Source organism: Bombina bombina, chromosome 10 (assembly GCF_027579735.1).
Source record: "Bombina bombina isolate aBomBom1 chromosome 10, aBomBom1.pri, whole genome shotgun sequence".
Lineage (NCBI taxonomy): Eukaryota > Metazoa > Chordata > Amphibia > Anura > Bombinatoridae > Bombina > Bombina bombina.
This window is the reverse complement of record NC_069508.1, coordinates 201,909,849-201,930,032: the sequence shown is the minus strand read 5'-3', so window position 1 is coordinate 201,930,032 and position 20,184 is coordinate 201,909,849. Positions and strand designations below refer to the sequence as shown.

The following is a 20,184-nucleotide window of genomic DNA, read 5'->3' as shown; positions in this document are numbered from 1 at the left end:
TTGGTCACTGATTTGTTTTTGTTTTGTTTTTGAATGTCAGAAATGTATATTTGTGAATGTTGAGATGTTATATTGGTTTCACTGGTAAAAATAAATAATTGAAATGGGTATATATTTGTTTTTTGTTAAGTTGCCTAATAATTATGCACAGTAATAGTCACCTGCACACACAGATATCCCCCTAAAATAGCTATAACTAAAAACAAACTAAAAACTACTTCCAAAACTATTCAGCTTTGATATTAATGAGTTTTTTGGGTTCATTGAGAACATGGTTGTTGTTCAATAATAAAATTAATCCTCAAAAATACAACTTGCCTAATAATTCTGCACTCCCTGTATATATATATATATATATATATATATATATACGCACACACACGTGATTAAATATAGGTGTAGATATATATAGGAATATCTATTTATACATACTTAGAATATATTCACCGACATGAAGTACACTGGAATGTGAAATATGTACAGTAAATACAAAAACACATTTTATATATATACACACACACACACACACACATATATATATATATATATATATATATATATACACACACACACATTTAGACATGTATATCTATGTATCAATATGTTAAAGCCCTTAGCAGTGCTTTTTTTGAGCCCTTAGAACTATTTCATGCAATATTGTTGTTTAAATAATTTGTATTAGATGGTGTTGTTATGAGTGTATTCTAGTTGAGTATAACAGTTAACCAGAGCTCACGCGGTCGTATTTACTTTTAACTTGTAATATGAGTGGAATTTAACTTGCACACGAACGGGTGCGAAAACCTAATATCTCTCGCACGGGCAAACTATATTGCGCCACTCGTAATCTAATCCGACGTAGTTAAAACTTTACACAACAAGTACTTTTAATAAAGTTTATGGCCAGAAGTTTAGAAAACTTTAATCTACACAGACTGCAAGTTAATCGTTTAGTTCCACCCCAACAGAGGTTTATTGATGGCAGTGATGTATTAAAGGGGTATGTACTTCATATGAAAGAACATCATTTAAACACTGAAGAAAATGTGAGATAAAAGCTGTTTGATTTTAACTACCATTAAATTGGGTAATAATAACAACTATTACTATTCAGCTGCCGATTTGGTTAATTCCGAGAGCGAGCGCTGAAAAAGCGCTTTGAGTCCCACTGGGAGAAAGGCGCTATATAAATACTAGTTATTATTATTATAATAATAATACAGTTGTATCAGAATGATAATTCCTTTTAATGTTTATTGACTTCCTGATAAAGGGACATGAAACCCGATTTTGTTCTTACATAACTTAGAGAGAGCATGCGATTTTAAAGGGACACTCAAGTTAAAATAAACTTTTGTTATTCAGATATAGGGGCCGATTTATCATTTGTCGGACAGACATGATTTCGCAGGGGGTGTCAATCAACCCGATCGTATCTGATTGGGCTGATTTCTGTCCGCCGCCTCAGAGGTGGCGGACGAGTTAAGGAACAGTAGTCTTATGACCACTGCTTCTTAACTTATGTTTCCGGCGAGCCTGAAGGCTTTATTAAATTTTGCACACTTTCTTGGGAACAAGATCCTACTGAGCGGATGTGCACAAGCTCACAGGGTATACCTATACTAGTCTGTGATTGGCTGATGACAGGGGGGCTGGAAAATGGGAGAAAAAATACATTTGCCAGAAAAAAATATCTACTGCTTATTTGAAATTCAGACTAAGTGCTATTGCATTGTCTTTTTATTATGCATGTGTTAATTATGTAATTCTAGTGCATTGAGTGGTCCTTTAAATCACTCTGCAATTTACTTCTATTATCTAATGGGGGTTTTTCCTCTTGGTGTGCTTTGTTGAAAAGAATACCTAGGTAGGCTCAGGGACTGCTGATTGGTGGCTGCATATGTGCCTCATTTTATTGGCTCACCCATGTGCATTGCTGTTTCTTCAACAAAGGATACCAAAAAGAATGAAGCAAATTAGATAATAGAAGTAAATTGGAAAGATGTTTAAAATTGTATTCTCTAGCTGAATCAAGAAATAAAAAAATTGGGTTTCAAGTCCCTTTAAAGGGACAGGAACCCCCAAAAATTTATTTCATGATTTGGATAGAACATACTATTTTAAACAACTTTCCAATTTACTTCCATTATACAATTTGCTTTGCTCTCTTGTTATCCCTTGCTAAAGGAACAGCATTGCACTACTGGCAGCTAGCTGAACACATTTAGTTAGCCAATCACAAAAGACAAATGTGTGCAGGCACTAATCAGCTGCTAGCTCCCATTAGTGTAGGATATGTGCGTATTCATTTTCAACAAGGGATACCAAGAGAACAAAGCACATTTGAAAATAGAAGTGAATTTAAAAGTGTCTTAAAATGACCGGCTCTATCTGAATCATGTTAGGTTACTTTTGTCTTTCCTATCCCTTTAAGGCTCATATAGCTGACTATGGACATTTGTACCTGACATCTAATGAGCCTTATCAGGTGAGCTGATACAGCCGTATTCATTTCAAGATTAAATGTAATAGATTTTTTAAGGCAAAACCATGTTTAAAGGCTGCTCTTCCATATAAATGATATATACACTGCAGACATCTGAAGGAGAGTTACTGCACACGTGCAAACAGGTCAGCACTGGAATGCAGTGACAACTAGGTTTCAACATGGCGGCACTAATGACTAGAGGGACGTGGGAAATGACCTCAAATGATGTTTATAAAATGTATTTAGTGTTTAATATCACTTTAAATTGTCGTCAAGCAAAAAATAAATAATCAAATCTGTTTTAAGTTCTGCTCTTTCAAAAAAAAATAATATTACTGTGCCCTTTTAATTACTATCCTTTGTGAGCTGAAACATTAGAAATGGTGTGGAGTTTTGTGCACAAAAAGGATCACTAATTTAACATAGAAATCCTAGGTTTAAAACAAACTGAACTGAATTATTCAAAAATGTGTGACCTTGGCTATTGCCGGATATCATTAAAACAGCTTAAAATGAAAGAGACAAAAACAGCTCATTTACCTCCAAAAGTTCAATTTTCTTGTCTTTTTCTGTCAGCATCTTCCTTAATGACATAATTTCAGCAGATGCCGGATTTAGCTTTGGATCCAAAGTCTTTATCACCTGGGAACAGAAAGCTGAAGGTGTCAGTTTATCTGCACTCACAAAGGCCGAGCTTACAAGTGCAGCGCTATTGATACCGCAGGGTGCGCTAACCATATTGCAGATATAGCGACATAAAGCCCCATGATTCATATAGAGAATACTACTTAAAACAACTTTCCAATTTACTTCTATTAGCTAAGTTGCTTCATTCTCTTGGTATCCTTTGTTGAAGATGCAGCAATGCACTACTGGGAGCTATTTAACATACTGGGTGAACCAATAACATGAAGCATATATGTGCAGCCACCAATCAGCAGCTCCTGAGCCTACCTAGGTATGATTTTCAACAAAGACATCAAGACAACAAAATAAATGAGATAATAGCAGTGAATTGGAAAGTTGTTTAAAACCACAAGCTCTTTCTGAATCATGAAAAAAAACCCTTGAGTTTCATGTCCCTTTAAGAATGGCACAGAATCTGGAATTAGAAGTAAATGGTAAAATATATTTACCAGAGAATATTAGAGCGAATGACAATTGTTTGCACACGCTATACTTTCATTGGTTAGCATATGGTTTGTTATCACTGCTCATATTACAAGTGGTGAGCAGTGCGTTGCGCTTGAGACCAGTAGTAAAGTGTTAGGGATAGAATAAAAGCATAACAATACACGTAAACTAATTCACATACACATTTATTTATATACAAACACATCTACATATATTAAATGTAAAATAGGGGTTTATTACTAATAAAGATGAACAGCCAGATTACGAGTTTTGCATTATGAGCTGTGCGGTACTAACGTGCAGTTTTTTCTCACCGCTCACTTACATACAGCGCTGGTATTACAGGTTTTTACAAACCCGGCGTTAAAAGGCAAGAAGTGAGCGTAGAGCAAACTTGTGCTCCATACCGCACTCCAATACCAGCGATGCTTAAGTCAGCGGTGAGCTGGTTGTACGTGCTCATGCACGATTTCCCCATAGACATCAATGGGGAGAGCCGGCTGAGAAAAAGTCTAACACCTGCAAAAAAGCAGCGTAAATAAAGCTCAGTAACACAGCCCCATTGATTCCTATGGAGAAACACATTTTTTGTTTACACCTAACACATGAACCCCGAGTCTAAACACCCTAATCTACACTTATTAACCCCTAATCTGCCGCCCCCGACTTCGCCGACACCTACATTATACTTATTAACCCCTAATCTGCCGCCCCCGACTTCGCCGACACCATACTTATTAACCCGGCCAAGTTAATATGTCTCCCTGATTCTGCCTAACTGACTGCTTTTAAACGCCCCTTTAATTTGTACAAGTTTCCCCCCCTGGTAACCATTTTCTCTGTCTCCATTTTATCTACCTGTATTTGTTTTATTAGATACTGTCTAAAATTCATTCATCCTGCCACCCCCCCCCCCCCCTCTAATTTGCAAGTGTGTAACTCATGGCTAGCTAAGACTGCCTGTAACAGCTGCTTAAAATCATTTCATTACTTTTCATTGCTACATATAGAGTAGTCCTAAGGTTCATTTTTGGGCCGTGGCTCCATGTTACAAAGTAGCTCCATGTTACTAAGTAGCGGAGTTACTCACTGGAGGTGGAAACTGCAGACCGACTAACAGGTAAACTTAATATCTATACTTCTACAAAATCCTCGCTATGACTTTTCTGCTCTCTCTGACTGCCCTTCTCCTAAAAATCACTGCATTGTCCCCTACAAACAACAATCCCCACACTATCCATATCTCCCCCTCCCTTTCTCTCATCCCCTATGCTGTCCTCTCATGAACTACTTTGTTTCCTTAGAAACACTTCCCCCTCTAACTCTCCTGTGTCTAACCATTCCCGCTCCTCAAATCTCACTCTCACCTTCTTGTCACTCTCACTGCTAACTACTGCGGTGCTGCTGGTAACGGTCTCTCCTAACCCTGGCCCTGCAACAATCGCCACACTTTTACATTCTCGCTCCATCTCCCACTGCAAAAATCCTAGGTCACGCAATACCAACAATCTCATCTCAATTAACACACAGCGCCTAACCCCTCTCTTTCTTGGTGCCCTCTGGAACGCTCGCTCCGTCTGTACAAACTTATCAACGTTCACGACCTGTTTGTTTCCAACACTTTCAACCTTTTTAGCAATTACTGAAACCTGGCTATCTTCCTCTGACACTGCTTCCATTGCTACTCTCACACACGGCGGTCTCCACTTTAGCCACACACCGAGGCCAGGTGAGAGACACGGTGGCGGTGTTGGCATCTTACTCTCCCCCTCCTGCTCCTATCAGTACCTATCTCCATTTCCATCTCTCTCCTTTTCTTCCTTTGAAGTCCACTGCATTCGCCTGTTCTCCCCCCTCTCTCTCAGAGTGGCAGTTATCTATCGCCACCCTGGACCAACCTCCCAATTCCTTGACAACTTCACTGCCTGGCTTCCTTACATTCTCTCTACAAATACACCTGCTCTAATCCTAGGGGACTTCAACATCTCCATTGACAACCCATCTGCCCCTGCTGCCTCTAAACTTCTCTCACTAACTCCTTCGGCCTCTCACAATCCACCCTATTCCCTACCCACCGCGATGGACACTCTATTGATCTGGTATTCTCCTATCTCTGCTCTCTCTCTGATGTTGCCTGTCGCCCATTTCCCATCTCAGACCACCATCTGCTCACTTTTAATCCTAATATAGATACTAAACCTACTTCCCCCTCTCGCCCCCGCACCAGTAGAAATCTGCACACTGTGGACCCTCCCCAACTCTCCAATCTTATTCAAATACGCCTCCCCCACACTTCCACGATATCCTGCCCTGACCTTGCTATAACCCACTATAACAATACTCTCTCCGTTGCACTTGACACTCTTGCTTCGCCCCAACCTGGCAAAGCCCCACGTCGTCAGCTCCAACCCTGGCACTCCCAACAAACACGTCACCTACAAAAATGCTCCCGCACTGCTGAACGTGTCTGGAGGAAATCCCGCTCTGAACCTGATTTCATGCACTATAAGTTTATTCTTTACTCTTACACCTCTGCCCCTCGCTTAGCAAAGCAAACCTACTTCTTTTTTCTTATATCCACTCACTCCTCAAACCCTAAAAGACTCTTCTCCATTTTCAACTCTCTCCTCCACCCACCTGCACCACCCCCCTCATCTGCATTCAGTGCTCAAGACCTTGCTGATTATTTTTTCAATAAAACACTTGCAATCCGAGGAAACATCCCAACACAAACCTGCAATCTCCCAACTCCGCTCCCAGTCACCCCCTCTGCCACTCTCTGCACCCTCCTCCCAACCACTGAGAGTGAAGTGGCTTCCCTTTTGTCTTCCTCACACCTCACTACCTTGACCCTATTCCTTCACATCTAATTCCTCCTCTGTCTCCCATCCTCACCCTGGCTCTTACTCACATATTCAACCTATCCCTTTCTACCGGCTTATTCCCTGCCTCCTTCAAACATGCAAAGGTCACCCCCATCCTCAAAAAAACCTCTCTTGACCCTAACTCCCCTGCAAACTACTGCCCCATATCACTGCTCCCGCTAGCTTCAAAATTCCTGGAAAAACTAGTTTTCAATCGCCTAACCCACTTCCTGTCATCCAACTCATTGCTCGACCCCCTGCAATCTGGCTTCCGTCCCCAACACTCAACCGAGACTTCCCTCACCAAGGTTAAGAATGATCTCCTTTCTGCTAAAAACAAAGGCTACTACTCTGTACTCATCTTACTTGACCTTTCTGCTGCCTTTGACACTGTTGACCATCCCCTTCACCTACAGTCTCTCAGCTTTCTCTGTCTCTGCGATACTGCCCTCTCCTGGATCTACTCTTAACCCTCTCTAACAGATCCTTCTCCGTCTCTTTTGCTGGTGACTCCTCCTCTCCATTGCCTCTGTCTGTTGGAGTACCCCAAGGCTCTGTCCTGGGTCTTCTACTCTTCTCTATTTACACTTCTTCACTGGGTAAACTTATCAACAGCTATGGCTACAGCTATCACCTCTATGCTAATGACACCCAGATCTACCTTTCCACCCCTGCACTCTCTCCTTCTGTCAATTATCACATTAGCGAATGCTTATCTGGCATTTCCTCCTGGATGGCCTCTCACCACCTAAAAATAAATATTTCCAAGACCGAACTACTTCTAATTCCCCCCTCTAACTCCACTCCAGTTTCCAATTTTTATATCACTGTTGGTGGCACCAATATCTCCCCATCACCCCAAGTCCGCTGCCCCGGAGTCACGCTTGACTCAAATCTGTCCTTCATTCCCCACATCCAACTGCTCTCTTCATCCTGCCGCAACCACCTATGCAATATCTCCAAAATTCGTCCATTTCTCAGTGCTGAAAATACTAAACAGCTAATCCACTCCCTGGTAATTTCCCGACTTGACTACTGTAACAACTTACTAACTGGCCTCCCTCTCTCCCCTCCAACCCATCCTAAAGGCATCTGCCAGGCTAATCCACCTCTCTCGACACTCTGTTTCTGCTGCACCTCTCTGTGAGTCCCTTCACTGGCTCCCCATTCACAACAGAGTTAAATTCAAAATTCTCACCCTGACCTACAAAGCCCTCACCAATGCTGCCCCACCGTACCTGTCCTCACTAATCAACAAATATACTCCTGCCCGTCCCTTAAGATCCAACAATGACCTGCTTCTTGCGTCCTCTACCATCACCTCCTCTCATGCTAGACTACAGGACTTCTCTCGTGCGGCACCAACCCTCTGGAACGCACTTCCTCGAGCTGTCAGACTTGCCCCTAACCTTTCCTCCTTTAAACATTCCCTAAAGAACTTTCTGTTCAGGGAAACTTATAACCCGACTCATTAACAAACTAATTTCGCTTAACTAACAGTTGCCCTCTATCTCCTCACTAATATCATTCTCACCTTTGCAGTCCCCACCTCCTGTTTTCCTTCCTCCTACCCATCTAGATTGTAAGTTCCCACGGGAATAGGGCCCTCAATTCCCCCTGTATTTGTCTGTAAAAATGTTGTCTTTTATCGTATTGTTTCTCCATTGTACTGTTATCCTTGTACCCATGGGTAGCGCTGCGGAATCTGTCGGCGCTTTATAAATAAAGAATAATAATAATAATTAACCCCTAATCTGCCGCTCCGGACATCGCCGCCACCTACATTATATTTATTAACCCCTAATCTGCTGCCCCCAACATCGCCGACACCTACATTATATTTATTAACCCCTAATCTGCTGCCCCTAATGTCGCTGCAACCTACCTACACTTATTAACCCCTAATCTGCCGCCCCCAACATCGCAGCTACTATTCGAAATTTATTAACCCCTAAACCTAAGTCTAACCCTAACCCTAACACACCCTAACTTAAATATCATTTAAATAAATCTAAATACAAATTACTATTATTACCTAAATAATTCCTATTTAAAACTAAATACTTACCTATAAAATAAACCCTAAGCTAGCTACAATATAACTAATAGTTACATTGTAGCTAGCTTAGGGTTTATTTTTATTTTACAGGCAAGTTTGTATTTATTTTAACTAGGTAGAATAGTTACTAAATAGTTATTAACTATTGAATAACTACATAGCTAAAATAAATACAAATTTACCGGTAAAATAAAACTTAACCTAAGTTACACTAACACCTAACACTACACTACAATTAAATAAATTACCTAAATTAAATACAATTAAATAAATTAAATTACAAAACCCCCCACTAAATTACAGAAAATAAAAAACAAATTATAAGATATTTAAACTAATTACACCTAATCAAATAGCCCTATCAAAATAAAAAAAAGCCCCCCCCCCCAAAATAAAAAAAACCCTAGCCCCTGTAAAAAAAAATACAGACAACCCCCCACCCACACAACAACCCCTCAAATAAATGCCTAACTAAAAAAGCCTAAGCTCCCCATTGCCCTGAAAAGGGCATTTAGCTCTATTGCAGGCCCAAAGCACCCAATACACCCTTAAAACAATCCTAACACTAACCCCCGAAGATTCACTTACCGGGAGAAGTCTTCATCCAAGCGGCAAGATGTCCTCAACGAAGCCGGCAGAAGTGGTCCTCCAGACGGGCAGACGTCTTCATCCAGACGGCATCTTCTATCTTCATCCTTCCGGAGCGGGTCCATCTTCAAGACATCCTGATAGAATTCTATCAGCCAATCGGAATTAAGGTAGAAAAAATCCTATTGGCTGATGCAATCAGCCAATAGGATTGAACTTCAATCCTATTGGCTGATTGGATCAGCTAATAGGATTGAGCTCGCATTCTATTGGCTGTTCCAATCAGCCAATGGAATGCAAGCTCAATCCTATTGGCTGATCCAATCAGCCAATATGATTTTTTTCTACCTTAATACCGATTGGGGCAACGGGGAGCTTAGGTTTTTTTAGTTAGGCTTTTATTTGGGGGGTTGGTTGTGTGGGTGGTGGGTTTTACTGTTGGGGAGGTTGTTTGTATTTTTTTTACAGGTAAAAGAGCTGATTTCCTTGGGGCAATGCCCTGCAAAAGGCCCTTTTAAGGGCTATTGATAGTTTAGTTTAGGCTAGGGTTTTTTTTTATTTTGGCTGGCTTTTTTTTTATTTTGATAGGGCTATTAGATTAGGTGTAATTAGTTTAAATATCTTGTAATTTGTTTTTTATTTTCTGTAATTTAGTTGGTTTTTTTGTGATTTAGCTAATTTAATATAATTTATTTAATTGTATTTAATGTAGGTAATTGATTTAATTGTAGTGTAGTGTTAGGTGTTAGTGTAACTTAGGATAGGTTTTATTTTACAGGTAAATTTGTCTTTATTTTAGCTAGGTAGTTATTAAATAGTTAATAACTATGTAATAACTATTCTACCTAGTTAAAATAAATACAAACTTGCCTGTAAAATAAATATAAACCCTAAGCTAGATACAACGTAACTATTAGTTATAGTGTAGCTAGCTTAGGGTTTATTTTATAGGTATTTAGTTTTAAATAGGAATAAGTTAGATAATAATTGTAGGTTTTATTTAGATTTATTTAAATTATATTTAAGTTGGTTGGTGTTAGAGTTAGACTTAGGTTTAGAGGTTAATATATTTAGAATAATGGCTGCGATGTTGGGGGCGGCAGATTAGGGGTTAATAAGTGTAGGTAGGTTGCGGCAACATTGGGGGCGGCAGATTAGGGGTTAATAAATATAACGTAGGTGGCGGCGATGGGGGCAGCAGATTAGGGGTTAATAAATATAATGTAGGTGGTAGCGATGTCCGGAGCGGCAGATTAGGGGTTAATAAGTATAATGTAGGTGGCGGCGATGTCCGGAGCGGCAGATTAGGGGTTAAAAATTGTATTATAGTGTTTGCGATGGGGGTGGACCTCGGTTTAGGGGTTAATATGTAGTTTATGGGTGTTAGTGTACTTTTTAGCACTTTAGTTATGAGTTTTATGCTACAGCGTTGTAGTGTAAAACTCATAACTACTGACTTTAGAAAGAGTTAGGAATCTTGGAGGTAGAGGGTGTTCCGCTCACATTTTGGCCTCCCAGGACAAACTCGTAATATAAGCGTTATGGAAGTCCCATAGAAAAAAGACTATACGAACTTTACGTAAGTCGGTTTGCGGTAAGGCCAAAGAAGCGTGCAGTGCCCCTAAACCTGCAAGACTCGTAATACCAGCGGTAGGGAGAAAGCAGTGTTAGGACCTGTTAACGCTGCTTTTTCAGCTTAACGCAAAACTTGTAATCTAGCTGGAAATGTTTAAAGATTGAGTTAAAGGGGTATGGTATATGACAAGGTAGGTAATAAACTGGGAAGGGCTCAAATGTGTATATGTATTTAAAAGCATAAATTAAAACCACTATTTTTCCTCTCTTTTAGCGCACCTTTGTCTTAGCGTACGAATGATAGCCAGGACCTGAGGTTTTCAGCTTGCCCTATAGAAGTTTATGTGATGGTAGTTTACGATCACACTATCTGACTTCCAGATGTTAGCGCACCCTAGGCTTTTGTTTGCAAGCTTATATTTTACTCTGAACTTGTAATATGGAAGTAAAAATATATTGACTGCGCTCTAGCAATGTTAGCGCACCATATTGCTACCATTTTTACACTCCACTTGTAATCTAGATCAACATGTTGTAATGATTTAACTTGCCTATAGCTAAACCCATGTTTAAAAAAGTTCTCTGATCACATTTTCATGGTTGAAAAAAACTGTCACTGGAACCACTGCTTCTTAACCTCTCCTTCACCTTGTTCATTTCGGGCGATTGACAGGCCCTGCTCTCGCGCAACTGGTTGCACTAGGATATCCTTCTTTAATGTTAAATGCAGGCAGTGGACGTACAACATCTGCTCTCCACAATCACAGGCACACAGATCCCCTAGTTCTGAGCCTTGTCTGCCCATAATTTAATAAATGGGGCCCCTAGAGTATATCGAGAAGTCACTGCCCCATATAACTATAGTTTGGAGAAGGGATGGAACCAAGTGTAACAGCAATATCTTATGTAATTTAGGCAATACTTACATGTCATGATACATCTTATACATGTAACTAAAGCTAGTTTTATATATTTGTAATACGTTTGTTTACATAGCACTATCAGACAGATCGTACAGTACTGAAATCAGAAAGGTAATACTTGTTGTTTTAAATAAATATAGACCGTCATTTGCATCCTAAAACACAAAAAACAAACCATACATGAAGAAATTTGAGATTTAAAGGTGAAGAAAAATAATATTTTTTTTTAATAAAATTTATTAGAAATTACTAGTAAAAAAGGTTTGGATTTCAGAATAAGTTTGGATTTTGGAATTCTGGGTTTGGGATTTGTATCTGTACTAAGTGCCCCAATACACAATGTCTCAGGTTCTGCTGCGGGGCTTCTTGTTAAGGTGAGATAATGTTCAGAATTTATTGAGTTTCTCTTCACCTAACATTCCTTTTGTTAATATATACAGTTGCAGTAAGGGCCCCGGGCCCCAATACACAATTTCAACACATCAAACACAAACTGCTAGAAACATGGAAGAATAACAATTACAGCAGCAACACTTTGGAGAGATTATTGTTAAATGGGTTATGTAAATATTAATGTCTGTTTTATTACAGTAAAGTAGCCTCGATAGATACAAGAGGCAAAAGAATGGCTAGCTGTGGGTGTATCGGGGGGGAGGGGGTGTAGTAGAGACGTGCCTATGGGTCCTCTTGTTCAGTCATGTGGCATTCATAAAGACGGTATTGCTCTTGTGAAGTATGTCATCTTGCGGTCAAGTCTCCATATTTTAAAGATGATGATTTTGTCTCGTTTTTTTAAAAATGTATAGTTTTGCTTAATTTTTTAAAAACATTGTGATGATTTTCAGACTCCTAACCAAGCCCTAAAGTTTTAGATGTATACTGATGTCTACAGATTCCTGCGGCTCCTGTTTGCCTAATCTGTCTTTCCATATGCATGGAAGGGGGGAGTGTCTGCTCTTAATGTTTTCTCAGCCCCTTTCACTGGGTGTCCCAGCCTAACCCTTATCAACACTGCTACACTTGGAGCTTCTGAGTAAATGTTTATGCACAGATACTGATTTAAAAATCCAATATAAACCCTTTTATTCTTCTTTATAGTAGTGTCTATTACATGCAGTCATATGAAAATTTGTGTACACTGTTCTACAGCAACAAAGTTTCAAAAAGACCAGGCGAAACCTCTAGGCAATATGATAAAACATCTGTTAGCTTTATTGGAATCCATGGTGAACAAATTTAAAACAAAAAATGCAATCATAAGATCAATAGCTGAATTGTCTTACGCGTTTCGGCTGCTTGTGAGCCTTACTCATAGACATACTATGTGGGTATAGACACAGTGCTTAAATAGCCTAGCGTCCATAGCAATCACAGAGCTCCAGCTGTACATTGTTAAAGTGAAAGACATGTAACGATGCCTCAAATAATGTAATTACACAGACAGACATATGATACAGTAATGGCATTTCCAGACAGAATTGAAATATGCTTACTCAGAGTAATACACTTATTAAATCCTACTATTTATATATAAATAAATATTCATTCAAATATTTCTATTTTTGACATTATTGGTCCAACAGCTTTAACTATGTACTTAACTTTTAACTATGCATGCCTTTTTTGGCACATTTCATATTATACCTTATTTAATTTGTTTTTTTCTGTCTAAAAGAAAGACAGTTGACCAAATAGTACAGATTGTATTACCCCTTGATAGGATTATTCAGTTTTACTTTGAGTAATAGATGCACATATTATGTTACATTCATTTAGCCCAAGTTCCTGTGTTTTGGTATGACAGAATTATTTATAAATTTGTTCCCTTGCAGCCTCCCCAATATGCTAGTTAAATTGAGTATTCTGATCGGTAACCAGGAAATGCCATTACTGTATCATATGTCTGTCTGTGTAATTACATTATTTGAGGCATCGTTACATGTCTTTCACTTTAACAATGTACAGCTGGAGCTCTGTGATTGCTATGGACGCTAGGCTATTTAAGCACTGTGTCTATACCCACATAGTATGTCTATGAGTAAGGCTCACAAGCAGCCGAAACGCGTAAGACAATTCAGCTATTGATCTTATGATTGCATTTTTGTTTTAAATTTGTTCACCATGGATTCCAATAAAGCTAACAGATGTTTTATCATATTGCCTAGAGGTTTCGCCTGGTCTTTTTGAAACTTTGTTGCTGTAGAACAGTGTACACAAATTTTCATATGACTGCATGTAATAGACACTACTATAAAGAAGAATAAACATAATTTATGCTTACCTGATAAATTCCTTCTTCTGTTGTGTGATCAGTCCACGGGTCATCATTACTTCTGGGATATAACTCCTCCCCAACAGGAAAGCAAGAGGATTCACCCAGCAGAGCTGCATATAGCTCCTCCCCTCTACGTCAGTCCCAGTCATTCTCTTGCACCCAACGACTAGATAGGATGTGTGAGAGGACTATGGTGATTATACTTAGTTTTTATGACTTCAATCAAAAGTTTGTTATTTTAAAATAGCACCGGAGCGTGTTATTACTTCTCTGGCAGAGTTTGAGGAAGAATCTGACAGAGATTTTTTACTATGATTTTAACCGGAGTCGTTAAGATCATATTGCTGTTCTCGACCATCTGAGGGAGGTAAAGGCTTCAGATCAGGGGACAGCGGGCAGATGAATCTGCATTGAGGTATGTGGCAGTTTTTATTTCTGAATGGAATTGATGAGGAAAAGCCTGCCATACCGTTAAAATGACATGTATGTATACACTTCAGTATTCTGGGGATGGTATTTCACCGGAACTACTGTGTTAAAGGTCACTAATCCTTTTAATAACTATTCTCATGTTAATACGTTTTTGCTGGAATGTAGAATCGTTTACATTGCTGAGGTACTGTGTGACTAAATATTTGGGCATTATTTTCCACTTGGCAGTTTTTTTGCTTTAATTGTGACAGTTTTCGTTTCTCTTCACTGCTGTGGTGGGAGAGGGAGGGGCCGTTTTTGGCGCTCTTTGCTACGCATCAAAAAATTCCAGTCAGCTACTTTTATATTTCCTGCATGATCCGGTTCATCTCTGACAGATCTCAGGGGTCTTCAAACTTCTTTGAAGGGAGGTAATTCTCTCAGCAGAGCTGTGAGAATTCTTATAGTGACTGTGTATAAAAAACGTTGTTTTGTTTTCTTATGTACAAATTTAATTAGTGTTGTTTTTTACTAATGGGAAAAGTTGTGTTGTTTTAAAGTTTGATGCAATAACTGTTTTTCAGTTCATTATTTCAACTGTCATTTAATCGTTAGTACCTCTTTGAGGCACAGTGCGTTTTTTTGCTAAAAAAGATTATAACCAAGTTGTAAGTTTTTTTGCTAGTGTGTTAAACATGTCTGACTCAGAGGAAGATATCTGTGTCATTTGTTCCAATGCCAAGGTGGAGCCCATAGAAATTTATGTACTAACTGTATTGATGCTACTTTAAATAAAAGTCAATCTGTACAATGTGAACAAATTTCACCAAACAGCGAGGGAGAGTTATGCCGACTAACTCGCCTCACGCGACAGTACCTGCATCTCCCGCCCGGGAGGAGGCGTGATATTTTGGCGCCTAGTACATCTGGGCGGCCATTACAGATAACATTACAAGATATGGCTACTGTTATGACTGAAGTTTTGTCTAAATTACCTGAACTAAGAGGCAAGCGTGATCACTCTGGGGTGAGAACAGAGTGCGCTGACAATGCTAGGGCCATGTCTGATACTGCGTCACAGCTCGCAGAGCATGAGGACGGATGAGCTTCATTCTGTGGGTGACGGTTCTGATCCAAACAGATTGGACTCAGATATTTCAAATTTTAAATTTAAATTGGAGAACCTCCGCGTATTACTAGGGGAGGTCTTAGCAGCTCTCAACGATTGTAACACCGTTGCAATACCAGAGAAACTGTGTAGGTTGGATAAATACTTTGCTGGTGACCCCGGCGAGTACTGACGTTTTTCCTATACCTAAGAGACTAACTGAAATTGTTACTAAGGAGTGGGATAGACCCGGTGTGCCGTTCTCACCCCCTCCAATATTTAGAAAGATGTTTCCAATAGACGCCACCACTCGGGACTTATGGCAAACGGTCCCCAAGGTGGAGGGAGCAGTTCTACTTTAGCTAAGCGTACCACTATCCCGGTGGAGGATAGCTGTGCTTTCTCAGATCCAATGGATAAAAAAATTAGAGGGTTACCTTAAGAAAATGTTTGTTCAACAAGGTTTTATATTACAACCCCTTGCATGTATCGCGCCGATTACGGCTGCGGCAGCATTTTGGATTGAGTCGCTTGAAGAGAACCTTAGTTCCTCTACGCTAGACGACATTACGGACAGGCTTAGAGTCCCTTAAACTAGCTAATTCTTTCATTTCGGAGGCCGTAGTACATTTAACCAAACTTACGGCTAAGAACTCAGGATTCGCCATACAGGCACGCAGAGCACTGTGGCTAAAATCCTGGTCAGCTGATGTTACTTCTAAGTCCAAATTACTTAATATACCTTTCAAGGGGCAGTCCTTATTCGGGCCCGGTTTGAAAGAAATTATCGCTGACATTACGGGAGGTAAGGGCCACGCCCTACCTCAAGACAAGGCCAAAGCTAAGGCTAGACAGTCTAATTTTACGTCCCTTTCGGAATTTCAAAACAGGAGCAGCATCAACCTCCACTGCACCAAAACAGGAAGGAGCTGTTGCTCGTTACAGGCAAGGCTGGAAGCCTAACCAGTCCTGGAACAAAAGCAAGCAGGCCAGGAAACCTGCTGCTGCCCCAAAGACAGCATGAACCGAGAGCCCCCGATCCGGGGACCGGATCTAGTAGGGGGCCAGACTCTCTCTTTTCGCCCAGGCCTGGGCAAGAGATGTTCAGGATCCCTGGGCACTAGAGATCATATCTCAGGGATACCTTCTAGACTTCAAATTATCTCCCCCAAGAGGGAGATTTCATCTGTCAAGGTTGTCAACAAACCAGATAAAGAAAGAAGCGTTTCTACGCTGCGTACAAGATCTGTTAACAATGGGAGTGATCCATCCGGTTCCGTGGTCGGAACAAGGACAAGGGTTCTACATCAAACCTGTTTGTGGTTCCCAAAAAAGAGGGAACTTTCAGGCCAATCTTAGATTTAAAGACTCTAAACAAATTCCTAAGAGTTCCATCGTTCAAAATGGAAACTATTCGGACAATCTTACCCATGATCCAAGAGGGTCAAGTACATGACCACAGTGGATTTAAAGGATGCTTTACCTTCACATACCGATCCACAAAGATCATCACCTGGGTATCTAGGTTTGCCTTCTTAGAACAGGCACTACCAGTTTGTAGCTCTTCCATTTCGGATTGGCTTACGGCTCCAAGAATCTTCACAAATGGTTCTGGGTGCCCTTCTAGCGGTACTAAGACCGCGAGGGATTTCGGTAGCTCCGTACCTAGACGACAATTCTAATACAAGCTTCAAGCTTTCAAACTGCCAAGTCTCATACTGAGTTAGTTCTGGCATTTCTAAGGTCGCATGGATGGAAAGTGAACGAAAAGAAGAGTTCCTCCTCTTTCCTCTCACAAGAGTTCCATTCTTGGGGACTCTTATAGATTCTGTAGAAATGAAGATTTACCTGACAGAAGACAGGTTAACAAAACTTCAAAATGCAGCCGCGTCCTTCATTCCATTCAACACCCTGTCAGAGCTCAATGCATGGAGGTGATCGGCTTAATGGTAGCGGCACCAATGGACATAGTACCTTTTGCACGCCTACCACTCAGACCGCTGCAATTATGCATGCTAAGTCAGTGGAATGGGAGATTACTCAGATTTGTCCCCTACTCTGAATCTGAATCAAGAGACCAGAAATTCTCTTCTATGGTGGCTTCATCGGCCACACCTGTCCAGGGGGTATGCCATTCAGCAGGCCAGACTGGACAATTGTAACAACAGACGCCAGCCTACTAGGTTGGGGCGCTGTCTGGAATTCCTCTGAAGGGCTCAGGGACTATGGAATCAGGAGGAGAGTTCCTCCTTCCAATAACATTCTGGAATTGAGAGCAGTTCTCAATGCCCTTCTGGCTTGGCCCCCAGTTAATAACTCGGGGGTTCATCAGGTTTCAGTCGGACAACATCACGACTGTAGCTTACATCAACCATCAGGGAGGGACAAGAAGCTCCTAGCAATGATGGAAGTATCAAAGATAATTCGCCTGGGCAGAGTCTCACTCTTGCCACCTGTCAGCAATCCACATCCCGGGAGTGGAGAACTGGGAGGCGGATTTCTTGAGTCGCCAGACCTCTTCATCCGGGGGAGTGGGAACTTCATCCGGAGGTCTTTGCCCAAATACTTCGACGTTGGGGCAAACCAGAGATAGTTCTCATGGCGTCTCGCCAGAACGCCAAACTTTCCTCGCTACGGGTCCAGATCCAGGATCCGGGAGCAGTTCTGATAGATGCTTTGACAGCACCTTGGAACTTCAGGATGGCTTATGTGTTTCCACCCTTCCCGCTGCTTCCTCGATTGATTGCCAAAATCAAACAGGAGAGAGCATCAGTAATTCTAATAGCACCTGCTTGGCCACGCAGGACTTGGTATGCAGATCTAGTGGACATGTCATTCTGTCCGCCTTGGTCTCTACCTCTAAGACAGGACCTTCTGATACAGGGTCCATTCAAACATCAAATCTAACTTCTCTGAAGCTGACTGCTTGGAAATTGAACGCTTGATTTTATCAAAACGTGGTTTTTCTGAGTCGGTTATTGATACCCTGATTCAGGCTAGGAAGCCTGTTACCAGAAGGATTTACCATAAAATATGGCGGAAATACCTATACTGGTGCGAATCCAAAGGTTACTCCTGGAGTAAGGTTAGGATCGCTAGGATATTGTCTTTTCTACAAGAAGGTTTAGAAAAGGGTTTATCAGCTAGTTCATTAAAGGGACAGATTTCAGCTCTGTCCATCTTGTTTCATAGACGTCTGTCAGAAAATCCAGACGTCCAGTCCTTTTGTCAGGCTTTAGCTAGGATCAAGCCTGTGTTTAAAGCTGTTGCTCCACCATGGAGTTTAAACTTAGTTCTTAACGTTTTACAGGGTGTTCCGTTTGAACCCCTTCATTCCATTGATATAAAAATGTTATCTTGGAAAGTTCTGTTTTTTAATGGCTATTTCCTCGGCTCGAAGAGTCTCTGAGTTATCAGCCTTACATTGTGATTCCCCTTATCTGATTTTTCACTCAGACAAGGTAGTTCTGCGTACTAACCTGGGTTCTTACCTAAGGTAGTCACTAACAGGAACATCAATCAAGAGATTGTTGTCCCATCCTTGTGTCCAAAACCTTCTTCAAAGAAGGAACGTCTTTTACACAATCTGGATGTAGTTCGTGCCCTCAAGTTCTACTTGCAGGCAACTAAAGATTTTCGCCAAACTTCTTCCTTGTTTGTCGTTTTACTCTGGACAGAGGAGAGGTCAAAAAGCTTCTGCTACCTCTCTATCTTTTTGGCTTCGTAGCATAATACGTTTAGCCTATGAGACTGCTGGACAGCAGCCTCCTGAAAGAATTACAGCTCACTCCACTAGAGCTGTGGCTTCCACTTGGGCCTTTAAGAATGAGGCCTCTGTTGAACAGATTTGCAAGGCTGCAACTTGGTCTTCGCTTCATACTTTTTCCAAATTTTACAAATTTGACACTTTTGCTTCTTCGGAGGCTATTTTTGGGAGGAAAGGTTCTTTCAGGCAGTGGTTCCTTCTGTATAATGAGCCTGCCTATCCCTCCCGTCATCCGTGTACTTTTGCTTTGGTATTGGTATCCCAGAAGTAATGATGACCCGTGGACTGATCACACATAACAGAAGAAAAACATAATTTATGCTTACCTGATAAATTCCTTTCTTCTGTTGTGTGATCAGTCCACGGCCCGCCCTGTTTTAAGGCAGGTAAATATCCTTTAAATTATACTCCAGTCACCACTTCACCCTTGGTTACTCCTTTCTCGTTGATTCTTGGTCGAATGACTGGGACTGACGTAGAGGGGAGGAGCTATATGCAGCTCTGCTGGGTGAATCCTCTTGCATTTCCTGTTGGGGAGGAGTTATATCCCAGAAGTAATGATGACCCGTGGACTGATCACACAACAGAAGAAAGGAATTTATCAGGTAAGCATAAATTATGTTTATTCTTCTTTATAGTAGTGTCTATTACATGCAGTCATATGAAAATTTGTGTACACTGTTCTACAGCAACAAAGTTTCAAAAAGACCAGGCGAAACCTCTAGGCAATATGATAAAACATCTGTTAGCTTTATTGGAATCCATGGTGAACAAATTTAAAACAAAAATGCAATCATAAGATCAATAGCTGAATTGTCTTACGCGTTTCGGCTGCTTGTGAGCCTTACTCATAGACATACTATGTGGGTATAGACACAGTGCTTAAATAGCCTAGCGTCCATAGCAATCACAGAGCTCCAGCTGTACATTGTTAAAGTGAAAGACATGTAACGATGCCTCAAATAATGTAATTACACAGACAGACATATGATA

General features: G+C 40.6%; 1 protein-coding gene across 2 annotated transcripts in view; it reads right to left on the bottom strand.

Annotated features, from left to right (window-relative positions):
- The window catches only part of HOOK1 (hook microtubule tethering protein 1), a 174,055-nt gene that overhangs the window by 8,355 nt on the left and 145,516 nt on the right, over positions 1-20,184 (bottom strand). For both annotated transcript variants that reach the window (XM_053693629.1, XM_053693630.1), the window contains exon 20: positions 3,029-3,130. In XM_053693629.1, coding sequence (XP_053549604.1) covers positions 3,029-3,130 — 102 coding nt within the window. The remainder of the gene's footprint in view (positions 1-3,028; positions 3,131-20,184) is intronic.